Source organism: Cyanistes caeruleus, chromosome 1, assembly GCF_971803275.1.
Source record: "Cyanistes caeruleus chromosome 1, bCyaCae1.hap1.1, whole genome shotgun sequence".
NCBI classification, from domain to species: Eukaryota; Metazoa; Chordata; class Aves; order Passeriformes; family Paridae; genus Cyanistes; species Cyanistes caeruleus.
The window spans coordinates 147,741,536-147,768,291 of NC_141701.1; the positions used below are offsets into that span (position 1 = coordinate 147,741,536).

The 26,756-nt window shown below is 39.6% G+C and overlaps 1 protein-coding gene across 1 annotated transcript in view; it reads right to left on the reverse strand.

Annotated features, from left to right (window-relative positions):
* The window catches only part of SCN5A (sodium voltage-gated channel alpha subunit 5), a 211,812-nt gene that overhangs the window by 149,879 nt on the left and 35,177 nt on the right, over positions 1 to 26,756 (reverse strand). The window contains exons 2-6 of the mRNA XM_086866202.1: positions 20,859 to 21,177; positions 19,037 to 19,155; positions 13,719 to 13,808; positions 10,057 to 10,185; positions 5,202 to 5,293 (exon numbers count right to left, since the gene is read on the reverse strand). Of these exons, the coding sequence (XP_086722328.1) occupies positions 5,202 to 5,293; positions 10,057 to 10,185; positions 13,719 to 13,808; positions 19,037 to 19,155; positions 20,859 to 21,125 (697 nt within the window). The 5' untranslated portion in view covers positions 21,126 to 21,177. The remainder of the gene's footprint in view (positions 1 to 5,201; positions 5,294 to 10,056; positions 10,186 to 13,718; positions 13,809 to 19,036; positions 19,156 to 20,858; positions 21,178 to 26,756) is intronic.

A 26,756-nucleotide genomic window follows, 5' to 3' on the forward strand; every position in this document is an offset into this window, starting at 1 on the left:
TAAGTAGCATCCATCAAGGTGATTGACACAACTAAGTGCCAAGGCTAAGGAAAATATTTAATCCATTGTTCATTTAAACTATTCTGTGCCTCTAAAATGGAAGGGCTGAGGGGAATTAAGGACACCCAGGACCTCTTGCAGGTACTCTGCATCTCTCTGAATCAATCCCATGTTTTGTAAAAGTAATGCTAGATGTATTCAAATTTAGAGCACGGTTAAATCTTCTGGATAAATAATCCTTCTTTGAAATAGTGCCAATGAGAGCACTGCAATATAGCTTAATAGAAGATATTATTTATGGGGCATTAAAGGCATTTACTTAATTCTAGCAAGTAAAACATCAAACCAGGCAGCATGCAGGAAAAAACCTGAGGATCTGATCCAAAGCTGAGTAACATCTACACCCATTAATGACAATGGAACTCCCTGTGGAGTAAATCAATAGCAGGCTTTTTCTGAATCACTGACTTCTTTCCACACCTCTGGGCCAAATCCTGCTTGCACGACATAAAAAAACCCACGAGATCCAAAATCAGTGGAATGAGGGCTGTATAGGCAGCCTGACATCTACATAGAGCGAGAAGAATTTGGCCCAAACATTCCTGTTAAGGCAGGTAGAAATTATCCCATTCAGAGGTTAATCAAATAATCATTTTTCAAATGCAAATCAGAAACCATAGAAAATGCAAGCAACACCAAACAATGAGAAATGGCAAGATCCCAAAGCACCATCCATTCCTTATGCGAGATGTGAGGAAGTATTAGCATAATTCAGTATGACATCCATACCAGATGTTGGCAATCACCTACAGAACATCAGACACATTCATGCACAGTCTGGAAACAAGTGGGAAGAAGAAGAAAAATCAAAAAAATTAAATAAAAAAAAAAAGGAGTGTGAGTTGTAGCAGGACTGTCCTCACCAGGCCCATTCCTTTCCCTGAGGATACACCTGTGTCCTGTAAATGTCTGCATGAGTCACATGTGTGTAGGGAGAGAAGGGTTCACCCTTGATGAGTGTATTTTGTCATTAGTTACTGAGACATGGGGCAGCAAAGAGTTTAACAACGTGTTGGCAAACTTGGTGTCAGCATTCCTGCAGGCTGGCTTTGCCTGGAAAAGTGACAGGCCAGCCTCCAAGGAAAACACAACTGAATATATATCTCACCTCTGGAATAGTTACTTCTTGAGTTAAGTGATTTACCCACCAAAAGGTTGACATTTATCTCTCTGCAGCAGGACTTCAACAAGACTGAAGCAGTGAGTGGGGGTCAGTCTCCTCCACACAGTCTTAATTCTTGTTCTCCGAGCTCTGTTCTGGCTATCACAGAGGCACTGGATAACATTCACAGCACTATTTATAGCCTTTAGTCTCACTCCAACTTAAATGGGAGCTGGATCAGGCCCCAAAGTGCCTTGGCCCAATTTTCTATGAGGTCACCTTTCCAAGGTATCCTGTCATTTTGTGTGAGATGTCTGTGGTGTACACGCCTGTTCCAGAAAGAGCAGGGGAGCTTCTCTGGATACAGCTGGATACAGGCAGTTTACAAAATCCTGGGGATGATGATGATGAAGACCTGCTTTTTGTGGTCTTTGGATGGAGAAGATGTACCTCAGGGTTTATATTATCTCAATTAGTACTTATCAAAAACATTAGTAATTTCCATGAGGATAAAATACGATTCAAGACCCCTCTGTTGTTGCTCCTGTTGAGCCCACTGGGATTTGGATAGTCTGGTAATGGGATGCTAATGGGAGACAAATGAATGGCTTCAGTGGGTTATTCTGCTGCTGACCATGGTTCCTATCTGGCAAGAAAAACAAATGAATCCAGTTGCCATAGCAACGTGCAAGACGCCAATTAGTAAATCAAATCACTGAGAGTTAAATGTTTTAAAATGCTCCCATAGAAAAAATGTTACCTATTTTTAAGCACCTGAACCTGTAGAAAGATTGTTTTCCTCTCAATATCATGGACAGCTGGAAAACGGGAAGAAATGGGTGTGTTTGGTACAGAAAAGGGAAAATTGAGAGGTTCCATGAAGGTCTTCTGGCATTTTAAATGCTGCCACAGGAGGGAAGGCACTGACCTGATGTCTTACACAGAGTTAAAAACAGAGCTGATAATGAAACAAGAGAGAAGGAAGCTGGAGTCAGAGATAGGACCTGCAAGACCATGGACATTTGGAGCAGCAGATATTGGCATTTTGGCACTCAGACTGAGCCCCAGCTCTCCTGTGAGAGGGAGGCTGGCTGGCAGATGCCAACATTTGTGTTCTTGGGTCTGGACCTGAACCCTCCACCTGGAACAAATCTTCTAATGACAAAAGCAATGAGTTGCTGAGACAGTTCCTGGGCTTCTCAGGAAGACCCTGGGACCTCCACCTTTGGAGGGCTGCTGGAAGAAGTCAGGCAATAAATACCAGGCCATGCTTGAGCTGTGCTAAATGCAGCCTTAGGCCAGGGGAATGGACTCTGAATTTCGGAGCCCGTGTTCCCCTAAAGATCCGTGTGCCTGCTTGAGCACTTAGAGCCAGACATTAAAGGTAGGTGAGATTTTTAAAAGCACTAATTGTCAGCTTTACTGACTCCCTCTGGAGTCAATAGAGAAACTCATTGATTCCAAGTGAAGCAGAATGCCTTTGAAAAGCAGTCTCTAAGTGCTTTGCTGGACAGAAGCCTCGCACCACGGAGGACTTGGCCCGTGGCTTTCCGTAAGCAATTTCACTGAGCATGGTGAGGCCAAGCATGTTTGTGCAAATAGAGGTATCTGATGGAAAAGTGATCAATTTTATTGAGGGAAAGCTCAGATATTTCCAAAGGAGAACACAGCTTGGTGTTTTTCACCTGAGACGTGAAAGAGGAAGCAAAAATAACAACCACATTCTCCTCTCTACAGCAATTAACCCCAAAAATCTCATGAAAGATATTAATGCTCATCATCTTTTCATTTTTAAGCCTACTGGGGGAAAATATTTCACCTCAACATAAGCCTATGTTATCATTAAAAACTCAGACTTATCTCCAGAGAAACCACAGCATCATGTCCAATATATCTTTTAAAATACATATGCCTAACTGTAAGATGCACTGACTCCTCTGAAATTATCTGCTAATATTAAAAAAACCCACCTTGTCTGTGTTTCACTGGCAGCTGTGGCAATTTGTAGCTCTTCACATTTGTAATTTAATACTCAGGACACAGGTAATCTTGATGATAAAATCAAAGGCCAGATATTCTATTAGCATATCTACATGCAGTTATGTCACCAAATAATTTAGGGACTTGTACATAAAAATACAGTTATCAAAAAAAAAAAAAACCTAATCAAATAGTCAGAATGGAAAAAGAGAATGTGAGTTATTATGCATTACTTTAATAAATAACACTCCTCTTTTTTTTTTTTTTTTTTCTATTAACCAACAAATGGAACAACTCAGTTTAATATCACTGAAGGGTTTTGGTGTATTTGAATCTGGATTATTTGAATCTCAGTACTCAATTTCTTCCCCACCAAGTCATATCTTAGCATTTGATGTAAAACAAGCTTCAGCTCCTCCTCTGATATAGGACAGCAGAAAATTATTATATATATAACTCAGAAAAATTGACAGGCTGTGCTCTGAAGAGACTCAAGCCTGAGACAAGATGTAAGGTGAAAGGTGTCCCCTTGAGAGGGATGTCCCTCCAAGCTAAGTCTTCAAATTGTTATCACAGCAATCTAGGAAACAAACTCTGGCTTTCTCTCTGAGTAGCCACTACCATCTCACAGGATCTGTAAAGCTGTGCTCAGCTCTGTCTCCCAAGGAAAATAAATATCCTTTCCCAATAGAAATCCTGTTAGAGAAAACTTAAAAATCCCCACAAATCTCTGCTAAGAGGTTGTTTTAAAACTTAAAGACAAAAATTAAAACTGGTTTCAAGGACCTAATAAATCTTAGAGTATTCTTTAAAATCTGTATTTGGACATACACTTCCAATGAAAAATACCTCCCTTTCCCAGTGATTTCCCTGATTTTCATTACTGTGGTGTTGGAAGAGAGACCAAACACTAGACCCATATATATATATTTAACACCTTCATTCCTGAATTCCCATTTCTAGCTTATACTTCATGTGATGACAAGTTTTAATATATATCCCTATAAGTTTGCTTCACAGAATTTGTTTTGATTGATATTATAGTGTATACCAGAGTGGGTAGAAAAGCCTTTCTAACCTTAAAGATCTGTGAGAGAGAATATGAGCAATTCTTTTGATGTTTTGAATATTTTTAACATGTAATTGCCAACATCTGTTCAGGATTATCACAGATAGGATCTACCATGCATGGTTTTTGCTATCTTCTCTACCTTGTCATGCAGGTTGGAGATGTTAAACACTGAGGCTGAATGAGACCTGTCCATAGATAATGCTCAGCAAGAAAGTTTTGTTGTATGTTTAGTCCTCAGTGGACTCATCTCTACATAAATTACTTAATAGTTTTGGGGTTTTTTTAATAGTAAGAGATTATAGAAAGAGTTTCTTTCACTACCAGATGTGTAGTAAAACTAATTTTTTTTTTTTTTCTTTTTTGAGGGGGTGAAGAGGGGAGAAATATCCTTGTAAATGTGAGAAAACATGAGTCAATGAAATGCTGAACCTACCAAAATAAATAATGAAATGTTTTCCAATCTCTTCAAGGCCCAAATTTTCAGCAGTGTTTCTATCACATGCAAATGGATAAACACCATGACAAATTAGGCTATCTGTGCCTGCAGTCTTGAAACCTCAGCTCATAGCACGGATTTAGATTCCTCCATCAATGTGCTCTTAAACATGAATATGCATTTTGAGGTCATTAACCTCCCATTTCTAAAAATCAATATCCGAAGGTTTTAAAAGATTTTCATTGCCAATTTCATATGGTTCACAAATGAGTATTTTATGTATGTGATTCATGAGCCACCATTCTTACTGCAGCAGTTGTGAGCTCTGCAATTTTGGAGGCACTCTCATTCCTTCTGCCCACAAAAACCATACTGGAAAAACATGTAAAAAAAAATAAAAATAACAAGTATTCTATTGACAGGTCGCATTCCCTACATTCCTCCATTTCCTGATCAGTATCTATGGTTAAGTCTTTTGTAATTACAGTGTTTAATACTGGAAATGGCATGTAGGCTTTAACTGCAGCCCGAGTGTTTAACCTGATTTTCACCTGAAATGACTGAGATTGTTTTCAGCGCCCGCAGTACTCTGAACGTTCGTAAGGCTGAGACATTGCCCAGGTCCACAAATTCAGTTATGTATCTGTAACAAGGGAAAGTCACACACAGACAATGACAAAACACCAGCCAAAAAAACAACAGTCAAAGGGACAAAGAGAGACAGAGAAAGAATCACTTGTAGCTGAGAGCCAAAACGTAAGGATCAGGGCGTCTTACCTGGGATTACTGAAATAGTTTTTAAAGCTCTCAATACCCTGAAAGTCCGAAGAGGTGAAACACTGCCTACATTCACAAATTCTCCTACATACCTGTAGAATTAAGTCACAGTTATTTGGAATTATACAATAGAGTATGAGACTTGTCTGAATGAAGAAAGCATTCATACACAGTGGGAGTGAACGCATCCGAATGAGAGGTGCATCCACTTTTCAGGCTGTTCTTTGATGCCATTTGCCCCAGGTTTTTATTAGTGCACATCATTTCAAATGCTACTTGAACTATTAAACTTTTCTAATAGGCATCAATCCTTTAAAACTACTGGGTGAACTCTGTTATTGTGCTGTTCAGCCATAAATACTTTAAAGATTTTACCATCATCTAGTTGAACAACAGCAACAAAAAAATTCTTTACATTATTAGAAATATTAAGAGTTATTTTGCTGCTTCAAATACTCAAGCAATTTCCACATAATAGCTTCTGAAAATCACATATAGGACAACATAGCAAAATAGTGCAAACATTTCTACTGGGTTATTTAGTTTAAGATGCTGCATTCTGTGGTAAAGCAAATTTTGGTTTCAAGAGATGCTTTAAATGGTATTTTGTTTTGTATTTCAATTTCATGCCCTTTGGCTGCAGGAAGATGGAGTCTAAATGAATATAACTGTCATCCTACTAAAAACTCTTTCTGATTAAAATACCAATCCCAGATGTTCCCTGCCATGCCTCTTTTGGCCATCCTGGAGACCCATCACATCCCAAATAAATGTTTCCAGGAGGGAGCATTCCGGTCACAGAACGAGTTTTCTTTCATCAGTGTTGTACAAAATTATTTCCTCCAAGTCAGTATGAAACAAAACCATAGTCACCACTCTATCTGCAGAACAAAAGGGATCTTGGGCCCTTGAATTTACTCTTAAAATTTCATTAAACTGCCCTACATCTTTGGGGACTTTGTTTTGGAAAAGTGTTACAGAAAAAGTCACTTGGTCATTTTAAAAAGCCTGCTTAAGTGGGTTTTGTCCAAAGGCCCCTGGGGAGGACAAAGCATCCTCTCCATGTCTACTAATCCAGATTATAGACTGGAAGGACAATATTGATTCCCTTCATAATCTCACAGGAGAGTCTGGGAAACAATTTACCTGTTTTGTCCCCAGCTTTACCCTGTGCTTCTCTCCCAAACTTTCAGCATGAAAGGTGGAGGAAAAAAATAATTTGGGTAGAAGCACTAGGATGGGAATATGGTTTTGCTGACCAGAGATTTGTAAGAACACATTATAAATATGTGAACAAGCACATGAAGTAGATAATACCGCTGCTTGTAATAGTCAATTAGGATTTATTTTGGTCACTTTTTCAATCAAAATGCTGCTCAGCAGTTCTTCTGTACCAGGAATGAGAAGCATCTGGAATTCCTATCCTAAATTTTCCCATTAGCCAGGGATTATTGTCTTTAAGATTTTTACAAGGCACTTTCCAACCCAGAGTTACAGCTGCCTCTCCCTCACCTGCTCTGGAAAGAGGAACCCACTAGTCTGGGAGAGAGGGATCTAAACAAGGACAGCTTCATAAATTCCCTTCAACCCATAGAGGTCACGAGCCATGGCTGTGTCCACTGGCACAGGACAGCAGAAAAGCCCTGGAGACCTGCAGCACTTCTTACTCTCCAGTGTGCTATTTAAAACCACTCTCTGCGGCCCAATCTGTGCTGTTTCTGCCCAAAAGAGAAGACAAGAATCTATTCTGCAACAACTCTAAATCAAATGATGGTCCTCCCAGTGTAACTCCCATCAGTGTAATAATCATATTTTCTGTTAGCTCAAAACCCAAAATGCATCTGAATCTCATGGCCCTTATCAGGCTCCTCCATTTTGAATTTCCAGGCCATCTTTGTTTGCAGATACAGAAATACCTCTGGCAGCACACAGGCTACAAGCAGAGACAACACCAGAGTTACCTGTGTGATCCATCTTACTTGAAATTACTTGCAAATTGGATTTGTATGAAGGCTAAATCGTATCAGAATAGATTCCATTATCCAAGTCTCTGTACTATCTGCTGCTTGCATACTTGGGAAGGAGGTTTCATTGTCCATATGGAGATCATATTGCAGCCACTTTTAACTCTCTCACTGCTGCCTGTGGCCTCAAGGAAACACTTTCCCATTTCTTTTTTTTTATTCCAGAATTCCACTTATTTTTCCATTCTTTAGGCTTAGTAAAATATGCCTCAAAGTAAGAAACAATTGGAATGGATTCTGGCTCTGAAGAGACAGTTTGGTATCCAGAAAATAGTTTGATGTTAAGAAGCTTGATAGTTCACAGTTGCAGGTTCTCCTGTTTTAGGGGGGTTCTAACAAAGATGTGAAATATCATTTGGAAAGAAAATCAAAAGGTTGTTAGGAAAGAAAGCACAGACTCTCAAGCCTCTCATTAGAAAAGCTTTAAGAATTTTTCATGATCCTTGGGCTGGAGCACTGAGTGGCCTTTCAAGTCTAGAATTAAAATAGAAAACAGAGGGGTAAACCTACAACCTGTGGGCACCAAATCCTGGTTCCTGCCAACAGGGAGTGAACAATTCCCCTGTGGGTTACAGGTCTGTGCAAACCTTCTCATCTTTCCTGCTCTCTGCATCCCAAATGTCCAGAGATGCTGTAGAGACAATTTAAGGGATATTCAGACTGCACCCCCCCACTGACTGTTCAGACCTGAATTTCAGTCTGAGATGCCCCCAGAGCCAGGGGGGATGCCTCAGCCTCTGCTCAAGTTGACAAGATGAGGTGGAGCAGATTCATGTCAAAGCTGGAAGCAAGCTGTGGCTTCTCCTTTCCTTTTTTCTGCTCCTTTCTATCTGTCAGAAATCTCCTTCCTTCTAGAAAAGTGAGAGGCCATGCACAGAAATTCTCCATCTTTTGCTGAATTCTGAGGCCTACAAATAAACTCACATCCTAACTCACAAACAGATGGATGATTACACACTGCTTTTGCCACCTGCCTGATGGACAGGAGAGCAGGATGGTGACTCTGTGGTGTCCTGCCACTAAAAGTTGCAGGAGAGTTGTACTTAGCAATGCTTGAGGAAAAGTTTAGCTGCAAAAAATACCTAATGTGTGCTGACCTCCAAGAGATTCTCCCCATCTGCACTGATTTGTTTTTTTAAAGGCTTATCATAGTGGCCAGATGTCAGTTCAGCCAAATCCATAGGAATGCAGTAACAGATACCAGGACCTGGCCTAGGGCTGGCTTAGATCCAAAGCTGACTGAAATAAACAGGAGTGTTCCTGAGGAAGTTCACTTAGGCTTTACACACCTTCATGCTGTTCTGCTAAATGCTGCTAAGAACTATAAAATATCTTAAGCTACTGGAAGGGACCCATAAGGATCAAGAGTCTAATTCCCTGCTCCTCACAGGACTACCTCAAACTAAACCATATGATCAGGAGCATCATTCAAAGCCTCCTTAAATACCAGTCTTGATCCCTGTGCCCTAATAAAGTTGTGCTTTCAACTTCAGTGGCCCTCATTGGTGTTTTAGCTAACTTTGATTGAATATTCCCTCCTGATGTCAGTTCCATTCAAATTTCACAGGACCAGTTCAGCTCAGATGTTGGTGCTAACACACTTGAATCTCACTTAACACTGGGAATTATGGGGTTTAAAGATGGCAGCAAGAACTAATCTAAACCCAGAACTGAATGATACAGGTATCATTAAGCCAAAAAAACAGGGAGATCAGATCAGATACTTCTATGTTTAAGAAGTGGAGCCTTCCAGGCATCTTTACCAGCTTTCACTTCAAGATGGCACTCATTCTTTGCACAATTTTCTCTTTTGTGGCTATGAAGAAATCTGGATTTTTCTCTTAGCTGGAGGTACTGACAGTGTCAGACCTCTGCCTTTGGCCAGAGCTTGGGCTGACCCTGAGTCCCCTGTGAGTGCTGGCTGACTGCTTCTCTACCCCTGTGTATTTTTAGCTGTCTGGATGTTGCAAATCCATCACCTTCTTCAAAGCACCAGAACCCCACATGTCCTCAATGAACTCTAACAATCTAGGCAGAAGCATACAGCTGAAGGGGAATATCCTGGTGGGGGTCAAATTTCTATTTCCAAGATACATAACAAGTGTCAGAGGGCTATAAATTAATTCTGTATAGTAAAATAGTAATTACTTTCCAGGTGAAAAGGGTTTGTGAAAAAAAGGAGGTGAAAACAGCTCTGATGATATATATGATGGATAGATAGAGTATAAATAGGGATTTAAATACGTGGGTATTCAGTCGCACTTACAACACTTTCTATTCAGGGGTCTGAAGTTTCCCAAAACTACATTAGATAGGCAGATATTATTACAGATATTTTACAAACAGCTCTCTCTGTGGAGCACAGAGAGAGTAAATAATTTCTCCAAAATAGTGTACCGAATTCAGAGAATAGATTTGAGAATTCCTCTGACTTCTTCCTCTGAAACCACTCAGGATAAAAATACCTCCTTCCTAATACACTTCAGCCTTTTCTCATCTTCAATAAAATTTGAGTGAAAAAAAAAAAATAAAGAGCATCCAGACAATCTTTTAAAAATTTCTATTGCATATATAACTCTCTTGAAAAATATTGAGTGCTACTTACGCCATAACAATAACACTGAAATCCAGCCAGTTCCAGGGATCCCGAAGGAAGGTGAATTCTGTCATGCAAAATCCTCTCGCCAATATTTTTATCAATGACTCAAAAGTGTAAATGCCAGTGAAAGTGTACCTGGGGAATAGAGTGGGCAAAGAAGCAAGAGAATTAGCAAGCAGTGGACGGCTGAAACCTCCGGGGCACAACTCTGGGGCTCCTGGTGTGAGTCACAGCAGCAGCACTGGGCTGTGCATGAACGGCCTCATGTGTGGACAGGTAAGGAACAGCAAAATACTCAGGACAGTCTCAGAATGGAGATAATTTTCAGCATGGGGTGTCCCTTGATGAATCCTCACTCATTAAGTCAAATGTGGACACCACGCTGCTAAACTGTGCTACAGCACTTCTGAGCCTCTGCCATCTCCAGTGGAGAAGAGTGGATTAGGGAATCATGGAGTGGTTTGGGTGGGAAGGGAATCTTAAAAATCACCTCCTTCCAACCCCCTTGCCATGAGCAGGAAACCTTCCACTAGACCAGACTGACCAGAGCCCCTCTGATCTTGAGCACTCCCAGGGATGGGAAGTCCCCAACCTCTCTGGACGATATTTTGCCACACTTCTTGTTTCTCCAGTTGGAAGGAGGGCGGTAGTTCCATTCATACCTCTCATCTTTTCCTGCCCAAGACATTTTGGAGACTAAAAAAATGCCACCACTTGGTTTTATTAGCTAGAAAAGGTAATTGTCCTGCAACTTCCCTTGTGTTTCACTCTCTGTGGCAAATCACACTGGCCTTGAGAATTAAACAACAAAATGCCCTCATTGAAAAAGAACTGAAAAACTCCCACCTGACTACTGTGTGTAGTAATTTTGACCTGCCTGACAGTAAAGGAGACACAAAGCTGTTTTTTTTCCCCTGGTAAATTAAGTTATTACTGACAGCCTCTTGACTGTGATGATCTGGGCTAGAACATAGATCTTACCTTTCATAATAAAGATGACACTCATAATAAAATTTAGAAAAACCTCTGTGGAGGACAGTAATGCCTCGGATTTATAGCTCTCGGATCTGTACTCACCCAGGGCTCTTTCTGCCATCACAGAGAGAGTTCAGGGCATACAACAGCTCTTTTTTAATGCTGCTGCCCGAGACACCTTGCCCAATGGACTGGGTATTCTAGGCCATATCTTAACAAGAAATAAATTTTTAGTGTCTACCACAGGCATTTTCTACCTCTGTTCTCCAAATGAAAATGAGGATGATACTAAAGCCTATTAAAAACCCTCAAACACCTCAAATCCACTAAAACACAAATCTCGTAAGTCATGATGTGAAGGGCTATCACTGGAAGCACTGGCTTGAGTTTTCAGTGCCTAACCATCAATTGGTGACATCACACACGAAAAATTCACAATAGTAAAGATTCCTATTTGGTAGAAAAATGGTGCAAGCGATTGAAAGTGGCTCATAAAATATATGAGAAGGAATCTATAAGGAAGAACATTATGCATAAAAGATATTTAGCTGTATTCCACTGAACTGCATCTAAGCACACACAGAGAGTGGCAAACCTCATGCCCTCCTACCATTGTGTCACACAGAAATGGTACTCACATATGTTATAAAATCTCAATGTGCTTCATCTTAAAATGGGGATTAGCAGAAGTGTTTGGGTGCAGCAGTGGGCATTAAATATGTGTCACAGCTCCTCTCTGTCCATATACCTGAGCATTATCTTCTATCCAACTTTTTCACAGCTCCTATTTAGCTTTGCTCTGGTATTTCAAATATAGGTCACACACGTGACAGTCTCTTTAAGCATGTGTATTTAGTAATATACGCAGAAAACACATGCAAAGAACTAAAAAAAATACTTAACAGTACATAAGCTCATTAAAATGATAAAGCACTTGTATTTATTCAGCATGTCAGATGGGTTTAATTGATTGTATAATCATCATCTAATTCTAAATGGATTGGGCAAAGTCCTCCAGCTACTGAACGGCTTCTTTAACAACAAAAGTCAGGGTTCTTGAAAATATTTTTAGTGGGGGAAAGTTGAATTGATTCTTTTTTTTTTTCTCAAAATGGTAAGGAAAATACTTTAAAGGAATATCTAGGACAAATATTTGTACAAGGTTATTCTTCTATCCCCTGTGAGTCTCTGAAACAGCAGAACAAAATGGATTAAATGTATCTTGTCCAAATCCAATATTAATCAATTTGAATTATAGTTCATTGGGTTTTTTTGCTCCTCCAAAGTACTTGACTTTGATTTCATTCTATGCACTCGAGGAGGAAAAGCTGAGAGATATGAGGGGACACGGGAGAAGAGGAAACATGGAAGGATTTACTCCATGCTGCATGAGTCCATCTGCACTTCTGCTCTGCATTTTCTGCATGCTCTGCTTGATGCACTGATAAAATCATCCACATTCTCCTGCTTGCAGAAAACACAATATTATCATTTTTGGTATTTCCCTCCAGAATGTCTGAATTCCCAGCTGTACACCAACTGACCAAGTTTTGATGAGATCATCAAGTGGATAAGACATCTGTGATTCAGCAGAAAACATTGTGGCAATGGTTATGAAAGTTTTCAGTAGGAAAGGACAACGTCAGGGGAAAGGACAGCCACAGACATACTTGAGGGTACCACACTATACAGAAATACATGAAACATCCTGGGATTAGGATGTTATTGTGATGGGATGAAATATTTGGTTCAGTGCTGCCTATAATTAGTAATTTATGGCCTAGAAGATGTGTCCTGCATGATTTTATGGAACCTAAATAAGGGCGTTTTACTCTCTTTTCTTACAGCCCTGAGTAGACCAAACACCAGGCTATGAAGCAGCAGATGGCTGTGTTTATCATATGTCAGTCAAAAATAAAAAGTGTGTTCTGATTGGTTCAATGAGCCAAAATAATTGTTTAATGCACTGTAGGTTGATTAGCTTGTGCATCTGGTATCAAGGAATATTTCTAAGCAACTTAAAGAAATGAAATGGGTTTTCATTTCACTGAAGCCCCTTAACCTCTCTCAAAATCAATTTAAAAACCCACAACAACAAAAAAACCCTGTCAGGCAGTGTCTTTGCCATTTTTCCTGAAGTCTTGTCAAACTGAAAAGACAGGAATTCTCACAGAGGTGTTCCCAGACAATTTGGTGCTCATAAAGTATTCCTGCCAAAGATTACAGGGGAACACTTCTCAGGCTGTGCTCAGTCCAAAAGAAACTTTTGCTTCAATTAAGTTTCAGATCAAAGATAGAAGTCAGTTCAGGAACTATTCTCTGAAATAATTCAACTTAAACTCCATCAGCCTATTCTTATGTGTCCAACCAACAAATCCCTTGCATGGGAACTCTGGAAGACTGACCAGCTGTCCTCAAGACGTGATTTCATCCAGATGTAGCATAAAAGGTGTCTTTGGCATTGAGCATAAGATTCATGGACTAAAAATGTTTAGTTTGCTTACTAAGGGAGTTTTCACAGGCTGAAACAACTATCTGGAAAAATATATTGTGAGGGCAGATACCACAGTCAGTGCTAATGAATTTAGGGAAGAAATTAGACAACACCAAAGAAGATGTAAATAAGAACACAAAGAAGGAAGAGGAAGGATGAGATGAGGATGGGACAGCTGTAAACCAGCAAGGATACTTACTCAACATATTTATTCCATGACGGAGTCTCTGATTGTGCCATGAACACACAATTAGTTAAAATAGTGCACATAATAAACATACTGAACAATGTAAATAGGAGAATTAAGGAAAATAACACATTTGATACAAGACTTCATAAATTTTTGTAATTTCACACAAGATGTGACAGCTCAATCACAATTTGCAAGTTGCTTCAAGAAGTATAAGATTGTTTTGCAAGTCTATACGGAGACAAATAATTATATAAACATAAAAAAATGAGGAAACCTACCCTGTTTTATTTTTATTTTCCTATATATTTTATACATTATACAGTAAATAAATGTACTGACTCTGCAGTCTTTAGAAAGCACAATGCCCCAAATTTACAGCTGTGTTGGTCAGATGACAATGTGCATAGGTGCACAACTTTGTATGAAAAGAGGGATTAGTCTCATTTAAGTTTCCACAGAAAAACCTGTGTCTGCAAATTCCCATTTCATTTTTTATCCTGAAACATTTCTCAGGCAGTAGGGGAAAGTTACAAATCTGGTCTTTTTAATCTCTTTAATGGGCTTGAGGTCTCGCTTTCAGTATAAAGTTTCACCAAAAGCAAGTATAAGTTTCAGACCACTAATTTTAAGGCTTCGTCTGCAAACCTTGTGGGCAAATAGGCAGCCTTGGTCTGCAGAGCTCTCTGCTCTCTGCTGAGGCACCAGATTCCCTATTTGGAAGCTAAAACAAACCTCCCAAGTGCATAGTTCATGCACTTTCCTGCTAAACTGAAACCATAAACATAAAAAGCACCTTAAATCAAATTCCTGAAATTGAAAACATAATTCACTGGATGGCTGTCCTTAAAGCACATGTGGCTTTCTGTAAAAAAATTACAAAATATGACGGGATTCTCCTGCATCAATAACCGGTGCCATGCAACTGGGAAAATCTAACTAAAGAGTTTAGGTGTGTACAAAAGATAAGGCAAAGGAAAACAGCCTGCAACCCAGTCAACAGGCAGGGACCCTTCCCAGGGAATCTAAGTGACACCAAAATATAAATTTATTTTGCCTTTTTTTGGAAGAAAAAAAAAAAAAGAAAAAAGTTTTGTTTGGTTTGGGTTTTTTTTCATCTCTTTAGTTGATTCCATTTGTGTTATTTTTTGTTTGAGAATTCGATTGAAGACTTCAGTTTCAAGCCTACATCCTGAAATGTTAGCATGAAATTTATCCTTTTGCAGAGCCAAAATCTCTGCTGAATACAGAATGGAACGTTTTCCAGTGGGCCACATAAGCAATTGCAAGGTTAAATTGGTAGTAACCAACCTGCAGATTCCCCAGGGCCACCACAGAAAGCAGTAATTGAACTCACGGGGACTGCTCACCTCACAAACATCTTCCACTTCTGGGCCAACACCTCCTACTGAAGCACTGGGAAGGATGTCTGATACTCACATTTGCTCACATCAGCTTCAGATATATTTCTACAAGTTTTTTCATTCTTGTTAACATAATTATTAAGTTCCAGCTAGCCTAGAAAACACTGGATTACTTTTTCAACTGCAGTGAAATGCTACGGATGAAGCACAGGAAACCAGACTGATATCTTCAGACCATGTCAAAAAAATAGCATATTTCAATTCCTAGCAAATAAATTCTTTTGTTGGAATTTAGGGTCATTGGTTTGATTTTTATATGCCTGTTTCCTTGTGATATAAACTGAATCAAAGAGCTTTCCCAGATGCTCACTTACAGGCAGGTGTCATCACCTCCTTATTCAAGCACCAAAGAGAACAAACCAAAGAACACAGGCTGGAAAAGTAAGGATCAGCTCTGAGACAACAAATGCACTACAAATTCAATCTGGGTTTCATGACCAAGCTGAAAACTACAAAGAACATAAAAGAATGAAATGTTTCAGCTGGTTATGCACCAAAGTTAGTGGTCTGTGTTAAATAAGAAAACAGAAAGCCCCACAGAATGAAAATCAGCATTCCTACCTGAAATCAAATGCAATTGTTTGCATCAGAAAAAGTCTGTGATGATCTACTCAGAAAGGACAAAGCAAAGCAGATAAAACTAAAATAAGCTGTATTAACAGCATTGTCCATTCCCTATCTTAGAACTGCTATTAAATCAAATTTTCCAAAGCCTACAAACTAAATATACTAAGCTACTCATCAGGATCCTTTCTGCAATAAATTAAACCCATTATTTCCAATTTGGGGTTACAGAATAGCCTTTGCACAAGCTGATTCTAAAAGTTATAAATTTTATCTCCTAGCACAAAGGTATCGAGTCAAACGCAACATACTTCTATTCTAGACTTCATTATGATGGATAATTGTTAATTAGCAGACTGAATATTAGAGGCTCTTTAGGTGATCATTGCCAAATTACATATAATATGTGCAAGCAAAGGTTAGTCCCAATGAATAGAATATATAATTGGTGCTTCACAAGATCTCATTTTGCCTTATGGAAAGTGTGCAAAATCAGATGGGAGGAAAACTGCAAGCAGAATATGTGAACAAAGATTGGAAATTCTTAAGAAGATTATTTTTCTGACACACCAAAATACATAATTTTGGCACCAAGGAAGGTAATTTTTGCCAAACCTCCAGCCTGGATCAGTCCTAAAGTGAGAAAAACTAGCTATAAAACCTAGAAAAACTAGAAATTACAATTGCTACAGATTTTATACAGGCTAGCAAACTGCTTGGAGAAACTAAGGACATCACAGAATGATGCTTGGCTCGCAGGTAAGAAAAATTAAGAGGAGTCTTTTAAACAGAAGTCATCAAGGAAACATTACCAATGATTTAATCTCATTAATAGGTGGAGATAGTTAATAAAGATGTTAATAACAGCTAATAATGATGCAGAAGACAAAAAGTGCTCATCCCATTGGGGATACAATCCTGCACTCCCCATGTTCTCTGGGGCAGGAATGGAGCAGGGCCACCTTCTGGGAAGCCATGTGGGCCCTGCACCCTTCATGAGGCCTCAGAGATCCTGAATAAGAGGAGAAATACCTAGAAGGGCTTCAAAGATACAATTTTAGTTGTAACAAACATTACTAGGAGGCTGTGGAAGTTTTAACCCGTGGAAAGGTGTATTTTTGAAAGACTAGACTTCTCAGGCTGGATGAGCAGTGAACACATTGCATCTATCCTGCTGGATATCTCAGAGGAAGAGCTCCACAAACAGCTACTTAACCAATAAATGTGACCCCCACAGCTTCTTTATAGGACAATTTTACTCTGTCCTCTCTATTTTATTCCACTGTTGGCCTTCATGGTGCACTCAATGGCTGGAAATTGAAATATGGCATCCACTATAGAAACTGCTTCAGATATTTACGTGACAGGGCACCATTTGCTAATGCTCCTTTTAGGCTTTTGCCCTGGGGAAAATAAAGATTGCTTGATTACAGTCACGCAAGACGATAGATCTGGTTCCCAGGTCCATGTCTGTGATATTATCTGCTTGAGTACTTGCGGGTTTGGGCTCCTTTCTGCCTGGGATATTGACTGCCTGCTCAGCCACTTGGCTTTTGTGTTTCAGGTTGATACAAAAGGTCTTTATTGACAGAAAACAAATCAGTGCTTAATGCAGGATCTTCGCTGTCTCGCTGGGACTGGAGTTGTTGTCTCCTGACAGTGCCTGTCAAAGACTGAGCTGTTGGATCTCTCAACATTATCAACACAAGGTGATAATTTCCTTCTTTCTGGAGCTAAACTTATGTTTGCATTGAGACCTGCCACTCCCAAAATTTTACACTCCTCATCTGACCATATTTCTTTCCTGACAGACATTGCAAATACTATCCTCTGTCGTCTTTATCCTTGGAAGTGATAAGGATTTCTTGCTTATTTACCTTGTGTTTGGCTGCTACCAAGGGCAGGTAGCTCCTGTGCTACACATTCCTGTGACCCCTTGGCTTCACCAGCCAACATAGAAAAAAAGTGAGAAGACAGAACAAATCCCCAAAGCTGGAGGCAATATTCTCAATTTCTTTCTAACAAGCTCAGATTTTTCCCTTGGCCACACCTGGGCAAATGCATTGACTTTGATTAACTTCATCAAGGCTGTGCTGAGGTAACTGTGCCTAAAAAACTTGGTTGGGCTCTACGTATGTAGCTGCTGCATTGTGTGCATACATAATCTGATCCACCAGCTAATCTTTCTGCAGAATTCTACAGTGCATTCTTAGTAACCATAATAATATCTTGGCTGACAACACATATTCATTTTTGCATAGAATTATTGCAATCGGAAGCTTCACCTGTTTTTCCTTTTGATAGAATATCTATAGTATCACCTCTCACTCTGTGGAGTGGGAATTTGATTTATTTTCCTATTTGTTTTCACTGAAATTTGATAATTAACCGATGTTTCTAAGATGCTACCTACTCAGTATTTGTTAATTCTCTATGGTGGACATGAGCATTGCAGATAAGGGATTTCCATCACTAAAACATCACGGAATGATAAGAGCAGGATGTGAAGTCTTTGAATTATCACTGCCTGGTGTCCCATGTGCACCCTAGAGAAAGCAGCCAAGTCATGAAAAAAGGTGTGTTTTTAGTAATATTCACACAAAGCTGAACATTTGGGTCAGTTTGGCCTTCCAGAGAGACATATGACTATGTCAGAATATAATGTTTCTGGGCCTGTGTGAAAAAAACAAGCCCAAACCAACCACTGCAGTGTGTCTTGCATGACTTCAGAACAAGAGCTACAGAAAATCAGGCATTGCCCTTCCATTGGCAGGTCCAGCAGGACAGCTTGTGCCTTTTTCCTTTGTTGAATAACATATCCAAATAAACAAACTAGAAAAGAATCTACAAAACAATTTTTGAAATATTGCTTCAGGAGAAAAAACCATTCAGATCTGAAGCATTTCAAAATTAAATCGTGTCTGCAGACTGTGTCCCTGAGTTCCAGCTCTGCGAGGGATTGCTGAAGTGCTTGGAAGCAATGCTCTCCATCAGTGCGGATTTCCCCTGGCTCCCTTCCTTTCTGAGGTACTACACCCACTTTCCTTTCAGTAAGAATGATCAGTCCCTTCCCATCTTTTAATCCTGAGTAAACTCACCAGACTCTCCAGTGCAGTTCACGTTATCTGATGCCAGCAGTATGATACAGTCATTTTTATAGCTCACATAACAATATAAAATGAAACAAACCGAAAATCCAAGTGCATTTCTGCTTGTGCAGGCAAATTCAGCCAAAAGATTTAAAACAGCTTAATGAAATAAAATGGTTTCTGACTTCCATCCATCTGTGTTTAAAACCCATATAAAATACATGAGGAGGAAAATCAACAGAAAGGATATGAATGTACCAAAATTTTAATTGCTGCTCTTCTGATTGGATGGAAAGGACTAAGTATATACAAGGCAGGAGTGGCACTAAATCGAAAGATTGTCTTCCCTTTGTTCAGTACTATAAATGTCTGGAAAACAAAATAGAAAATGAGAACATTCAGTATTTGCATTTATGCTCAGCTTTTCCAACCCACATCCCACTGGGAAATTCCTGCCAGCATCCCATACTTTTCCCCCCCTCTCAAGACCCAAAAAATCCTTCACACTTGGTGAAAAGTTTTGTCCAAGGATTTCCCTTACAGAACTGACTGTCTTGTTGTAATATCCCAAGTATTTTTTCGTTCTTCAATCCTTATTGGATCCTGTGCCATCACCTCTGCCATAGGGCAGAGAGCAGAATCACCTTTAATAATAAAAATTACCTGGAGACTAAAATGTAGTGGAAGGAATTGTATGATGCTCTTCTTCCCAGGTGCTGCAGATCTCACCATGTTGTTGATCCAACTTCTCTACTTTGAACACTTTACTGCTGTCAATTTTGTCTCACCAAGTAAGAAGTTGTAGGAGACACAGCTCCACACTAGGACCTGAGCTTGGCACTGAAACACTCTCATTGTGCTCAGATTAATATGGACAGAGAGAAACAATTCTCTGAGCTATCTTAAATCCAAAACAAAAGTGAATTGGATACTAACCCAATTTGCAGAGCTCTGAAGATGCCCCACCATGCATAGAGGAAACAATATTCACTTAGAGACAGAATTGAGACACCCAATATATAAAATCTATGCAATTCAGGCACCTTGAGTTTAAAAACTTCATGGTGCTAAAATAGTAAATCTATATCCTGTTGTTTATTCCTGGGGATAGCAGGCAAATTAAAAGGTAAATTAATTCTGGCCCTTCCAGGTAAGTAATCTATTTAATGGTCTTTATCCATTTAACTTTTATTCTGTAGCTCTATCACCTACCTCTACACTGTTTTAATAGAAATACCAATATGGTTACATTAATTCATTGTTTTACAGGAAATGGCATAGCCCAAAATCAGAAACAGCAGTACCTGAAAAAACTGGAATCTGCATAAAAATACACACAGCTTCCAAGCTTTATTTTGTCCTCTGTTTTGTGAAATACTTGGAAAGGGGAATGAACTGTAGTAAGCAACCAGCCCAGCTCTGCTGTCAACAGCCTTTTGACAGAAGCTGTTTGCACTGCTGTGGCTTTGGTCCAGCCTGCACGTGATCCCTCATCAGGTGATGCTCGCTTTGGGACAAAGTTCACCATTCTCCAAAGTGCCAGCACTGCACATGCTTCTCACACCTCCCTTCAGCTCTATTTTGGTCATCTTAAATGGAGTTTTGCTCTTCCTCAGCGGGAACAGAACCTCTGCTGTACAGGAACGGCCGAGAAGGTGCCTCCTGCTCTTGTGCAGAGTGCTCGCACAAGGCTCAAGTCACCCAGAAGCCCTTAACATTAAGGGGCTTAAGTGATAAACAACAGACCTGTGAAGAGTCACAGCTCATGCAGAAGGCAAGATAGGGCAGATAAAAACCTCTGGCTTAAATTAACTCAGCCACTGCTCTGCTCATTTCAGATATTGTATATTCATACTCAGGGTTATCTGAAAACAAGTTTAAACTATGTTTTTTATCCCTCTTTTCCCTACTGTTTAGATGTTTTCTGGGAGCCCTGCTCATGCCAACATTCTGATCCTTAATCTGAGAAAGAAATATTTTTACTGGCTGTAGAAAGATAACAAACAGAGCACTCAAAACAGCAGCCATGCTTCAGCAAAGGCAGAGGAGCAGTACAGAGGGTTGGCGCTCACCTTACGGTCATTGTAGAAAGGGTCAATGTCCTCCAAGGGCTCCCCAATGAGCTCTGGAGAAACAGTCCCATAGATATCAGGCAGCTTCTTGCAAGCTTGCAAGTCAAACTGAGGCTGAGGTTTCTCTTCCTCGCCCAGCTGCTCTCTGTATTCCTGCTTGGCATTCCTTGCGAGCTTCTCTGCGATTCGCTTCTCAATGGCAGCCAAGGACTCGGGCGTGAACCGGTGGAAGCTGTTAGTACCCGGTGGTAACAAGAAGTCAGCCATCTTTTCATCCTGCTCTGTCTTTACTGGTCTTTACTCCTAGTAGTGGAAACAGCTGAAATAAAGAAAGTTATCAGAAGTTAGCAGCACGAGAAAGAAGAACTGAGCTGTCAGAATTAAAAAAAAACACAAACTCAACCCCCAAGTAACTTGTTTTATATATTATCAGGAAAGCCTTCATCTGTTTCTACGTGGTTAATAGAACATCAAGGAAAACAAAAACGACTGAAATTGTAATTTCAATAAGGAATCACACATGACCAAATCTAAACAGACTTTATAGATAGACTACGGAATATTCTTCAGTTCTTCAGCCATTTGGGATCCTGAATCCAAACTAAGAAGTAACTTAGATTCACACTAGCTTAAGTTTCATTTAAAGCCTCAGAGATGTAGATTCCTAACTCATTTTTGAAAATGCAGCTCTGGGAGTGGATGAACAATGTTCTTAAGATGACTGCAAGGCAGATTTAAACCAGCCTTCCTCTGGCCACATGATGCAAAATTTAAAAATGCCCCAGCTGTTCTATTCCAAATTTAAAGAGTGAAGGGTGAAGTTTAGATTTTTAAATCCCATAAAAATTCTTCATAATCTCTGTCTTAGGCTTCCGTAACATAATTTTCATTTTCCTTAGGGATAGGAAATACCATCTTCAAGATATCTCTCAGGACCTTTGAGAATTTTCTTTTCCTCCACACCCTGAAATCTGAAGAAGGATGGAAGCCCAAATGTGCCTGGAAAAGCTCTGTAACCTTCATGAGAGCACAACAAGCTTCCAAGATGCTGAATAGCTGCTGCTGCCAGTTTGTCATGTCTGAAAACCAGGCTCCTTTCATCCAAGACCAATTTGAACATCCAGGAGTTGGACTCGATGATCCTTGTGCTTTCCAGCTCAGGATATTCTTTTATTTCATGATTCTAACCCAAACCTGTGAAGTTTGATTGTCTTGTCCTGATGGTACTTCAGTGTTAACACTTCCAGTCTCTGCCTGAATGAAAACAAGTAAGAATTGCCACATCTCTTCAACTTACATGAATAAAACCAAGCGTGAAAAGCACAGCCGAACAAAAAGCCCTCTTGTATCTGCACTAAACAACATGGATAGCTGTGAAAATTAATGTAAAATTACTGCCTGAAAAAGGATGAAGCTTATCCATGTTCTAGTAGCCTGCACAAATCCATCCAAGTTCACTGTAGCCGTATTTTGCAATTTAAAGTGACTTTAGAGGCACGTTTTTTTCAGCAAGAGAAGCCCTCACTCTGCAACAATTAAAACTCATTTCACAGAAGAAACACAGACCTTGTATTTTTGCCACCACCAGGTCATTCATACACAATCAGAACACACTCTGGTGACAAACAAAATAGTAGAATTTGAGGTGGGCTACCCTCTTTCATTCAGCAACGTGTGCAGGATCCCATTCTTTGTTCAGCCACAACCGTTGTTTTCTGCTTTCAGATGGTATTTGTCTATTTCCAGTGGATAGTTCCAGATAGTTTGCGTCTATTAGTCTCTGTGATGACAGCATTTTTGCTAGCAAACAATACTCTAACTGGACTCTGCATGACAAATAGCATATTTATTGACTCAATTTCTCTGAGTAAAGGACGCTTTCAAATAACTACTGTCTCTCCTATTCTGACTTCATTTTAAAATGAATTCATTAAATTGTCATTGATCACAGTCTATCACACAGGAATGATTTACTGAAGCTTGTACATTATGCTCTGAATTACTGCTGGTTTGAACAAGCAGGGCTAAGATGAGTTATCCTTCCTGGAGTTTGGGATATTCTGACACTCTTCTTTTGTTAGATTTATTCTCCTTTTTCCTTTCCCCTCTCCTCTCCATGTCATCTGCTTTATCCCCTTCCTCCTGAAAAACAGGAAATTAGAAGCTTTCCCACAAATTGAGTTTCTCATGCCCAACACTTTGTGACTCAGCACCAGTGCGAGCAAATAGAATTTCCCTTTCTATAAATGACATCAATATGGGTGACCAGAGAATTCGCTGAGATTTTTTGTCCTTTCCATTTTTGTTTCTCCAGAATGAGACCTGTCTCAGTGCTCAAGGGGACAGCAAAGGCCAGTGGCTGATCAGGAAGGGCACAGACGAGGTCTCTAAACTGGAGATGAGAACATTGTGGGCTCTAAGTTGAGGTCCAGATGATCATGAGCTCTGTGAAGATAGTGAATGGGGAAGGAATTTTTGCTTTTTCTGATAATATGAGAACGGAGAAACTTGGAACAAAATCACAGAGCAGTAGCAAAAGGTCCATAAATGATTTTAAACACAAGTTGCTGCCTCTGACTCAGGAACCTGGATGAAACAAGAAAGGCTACTTATATTTGTCCCATTTTAACACTCTTCCCAGTCCAAAAACACCCATCCTCTGCTGCTGTGTGCTTTGTACAGTCTCAGACTTCCTTAAAGACTTCCAAGAGAAGCCATTCTGGCAACAGCACTACTCAATTTTTTAAAAAAAGAGAAACAACAGAAGGGTAGGGGATGGTGAGGGAGATAAAATAGCCCAAAAACCTAATAAGCATCAGAAGTTTTAATTATTTTTTCTAAAGGGAATTATTTTTGCTAAAAGCTCTCTCTCATTAGAAAATGGAATCAAATTCAAACTGCTCAAAACCAGATCTTTTCAATTTTATCTACAAATTCCAGAAAGGTAGCTGCCTAGAAAGAACTGGAAAATCTCACACAAACTTCATTAGGGCTTTTGCTAGTCATCTATTTAATTTCTCTTTTTTTATAAAAATACATTTCAGCACCCTTACAATTGAAAATTTGTGACATGTTTTGTCTCCATATTGTATAAAAGCTAAAGTTCCACATTTTATAAATATGTATTAAACACAATTCTTTCTCAATTTCATATGCTTTCAGGAAACGGACAAGATAATTTCATGGGTCCCTCCTATGTCTAATTTCTTTTAATCTGTGAATTGCAAACATTTCTACAAATAACCAGGGTTGGCCCAGATGTTTCTTAAAAGGGTAAGAAAGCACCACAAGTTAAAAAGGGAAATCATCAATGACTGAATCAAAAAACTGGAATGTCATTTCTTAAGAGATAATAGCTATTGTGACTCACGTGTTTACAATATGAGCCTGGATTTTTCCATTTCTCACAGGCATATTTTTGAAGTACAAGGCTTCAAACACATTGTTTCTGTGATATCACCATGCACAGAATGAAAATTTCCCTCTTGCTTTGTCAGTTAGCATTGGTTGTTGCTGATAAAACGTACTGGTTATGTAAACAAAACGTGCATATGAAAATAAAGCCCCAAGATGAATTCTTTCTTTGGTGTGGCAAGAAGTGAGAGCAATACAAACAAATTGGGTATTGCTAGCACCTGTATTTATTCAGAAAGATAAATGCTGTTTTCCATTGCAGTTTTAACCTTACTGTCATGGGCTTCAGCCACTCCAAAATACCTTTCAGGTTCTCAGAACATCACCTGCACACCCTGCAAGACCCATGAGCTTATATTTCAAACACTTGGCAATGGTAATGAAGGAACCAAACTGGGAGATCAAGGTTGTGAAAGTGTCTTTTTCAGGCTAAAGGCATCAGACTTGCTCATCTTGAGTAGGACTGTCCCATCTGCTGATTTCCATGATGCCACTCAGGAGGCTACTGCAGACCACAGGCTGAGGAGAGGGATGAGAACTGTAGCTCTGCTAGTCCAAACTCTTACAAAATACCAATCCTAGAGCCCTAAATTATCCTTTTGTTTAAGAAATATTTGTGATTAAATAAAGATTTTGTGTTCCTAACTGCTGTGGTAACAAGAACAGTCATGTGGATGGGTTTCTTTTCAATGTTTGAGACTACGGGGAGCACAGTCATCTTTCTCCCCCACACACTCCTTTTCCATATAATCTCTTTGGCATTTTCCTTTGATCTGCAGAGCACAGCAAAACATGAGAATAATAGGCTAGGGAAATGAAGAACAGAGCAATGACACATCTAATTTAACGTCACTGGTCTAGATTAATAAATTCATATGCGTGAATTTACACATAAACACAAACACCTAATCAGATTTAAAAAGACTACAAGTTGATATGGGATCACATGGAAGTTTTATTCCAGCCATGAAGTAATGGCTTCATGGAGAGCTGTTTTTAATTCAGATCAAATAAAGAGTTTTTGTAAAAAGATCAAGAAGCTAAAGGAGTCTAGGTGACTGAGACATACTGACAACGAACAAACAACCTTTTGAGACTTAATCCACTTATATTTATACCACAGTTCACATTCCACAGTGAGGAGGTGTCATGGGAAATTCTCTTTTAGCTGAAAAATTTCAGTTGCTGTTAGAGCACACTTTGAGGGCCTGTGTGCTCACATCAAGACAGTCCTCAAAATTTTACACACCACACTCATTACTTCTGCTTAAGCTGATATTTGCTTTGTTTCTTTTTTCTCCAACAGGCATAATTTTTTCAAGACCACAAACAACTCTTGTTTTTGTAGCACACGTTCTTAACATGTATAATCAGCTACATCTCCAGCTGCCATCAATCAGCACAGCCCTGCCCAGGGAAGTCGCACCTGGGAAATTGATCTCTTAGGACCTGGAATATTTGGCTAGAAATGTCTCCTTTAAAAAGAGCACCTTCACACCAGGGCATGAACACCAGATAGTGTGTAACTGAGATATTAAATGAATGGCCTAGAAGGTAACAAAGCTTGCAGGGAGCAGGAAAGCCCTGAGCTTTTTGCACCCTGTGAAGGCAATCTGTAAATGCTTATTCACCCAGAAACATCTTGTTGGGTGAGCTCCAAGGTGAAGGTGCAAAAAAGGCTGCTGGAGAAGCCAGTGCCTGGTGGGAACCAGGCAGGCTCCCATGGCTGGTCTGCAGGGGAAAACTTTGGTATTCCACAAAAATCTGATGGAAATGGCTGAAATGTTTAGCTCTTGGAGTTCTCCTAGGCAAAGCATGGTGTTGAAACCTGTCCAAGCTGACACAGGAGGAGATGTGAGCCAGAGTTCCTCTCGCTGGCCACGTCACAAGGCAAACCTGCAGGTTGGTGTGACATTGCATAACACATTTTTCAAAACAAACCCTCCTGTTCACCACAGAGGCTGACCAGGGGCAGAAATAAATATGTAAGAGAACTCATTGCATTCAAATTGTCGGGAAAAACCAAACCAGAACAGCACAAAACGTCCAAAACAAAACTTCAGGGTCACAGACTCACAGGCCTTTGGTCACAACCAGCTCTGCCTACACAGTGTCTTTTAAATCCACTTTAATGGGTTTTGCTAGCTCCTCACTCATCAGAATCATGGCATTCTGACATTGCCAATGACTTATTGAAAAAATAAAGTCTTCAGAAAGCCAACATGTGCTAAAAGGAAATGAATTCAGAATATTTCATCCCGATATTGAAAGGGTATTTGGGGATGACAAATGTTATGCCAAGAATTAAATGCTGGCACTAAGTCTTCTCTTATGATAAAATTATATTTTTAGTGAGCTAAAAATACTCTTCTTTCTTTGCAGGTGTTTTTATTTCAAATTACTCTGCAACCAAATCACATACATAAGCAAGAGGGAAATAGCACACATAATAGTTACCAATGGAGATCTCTATATTTTGCTGAG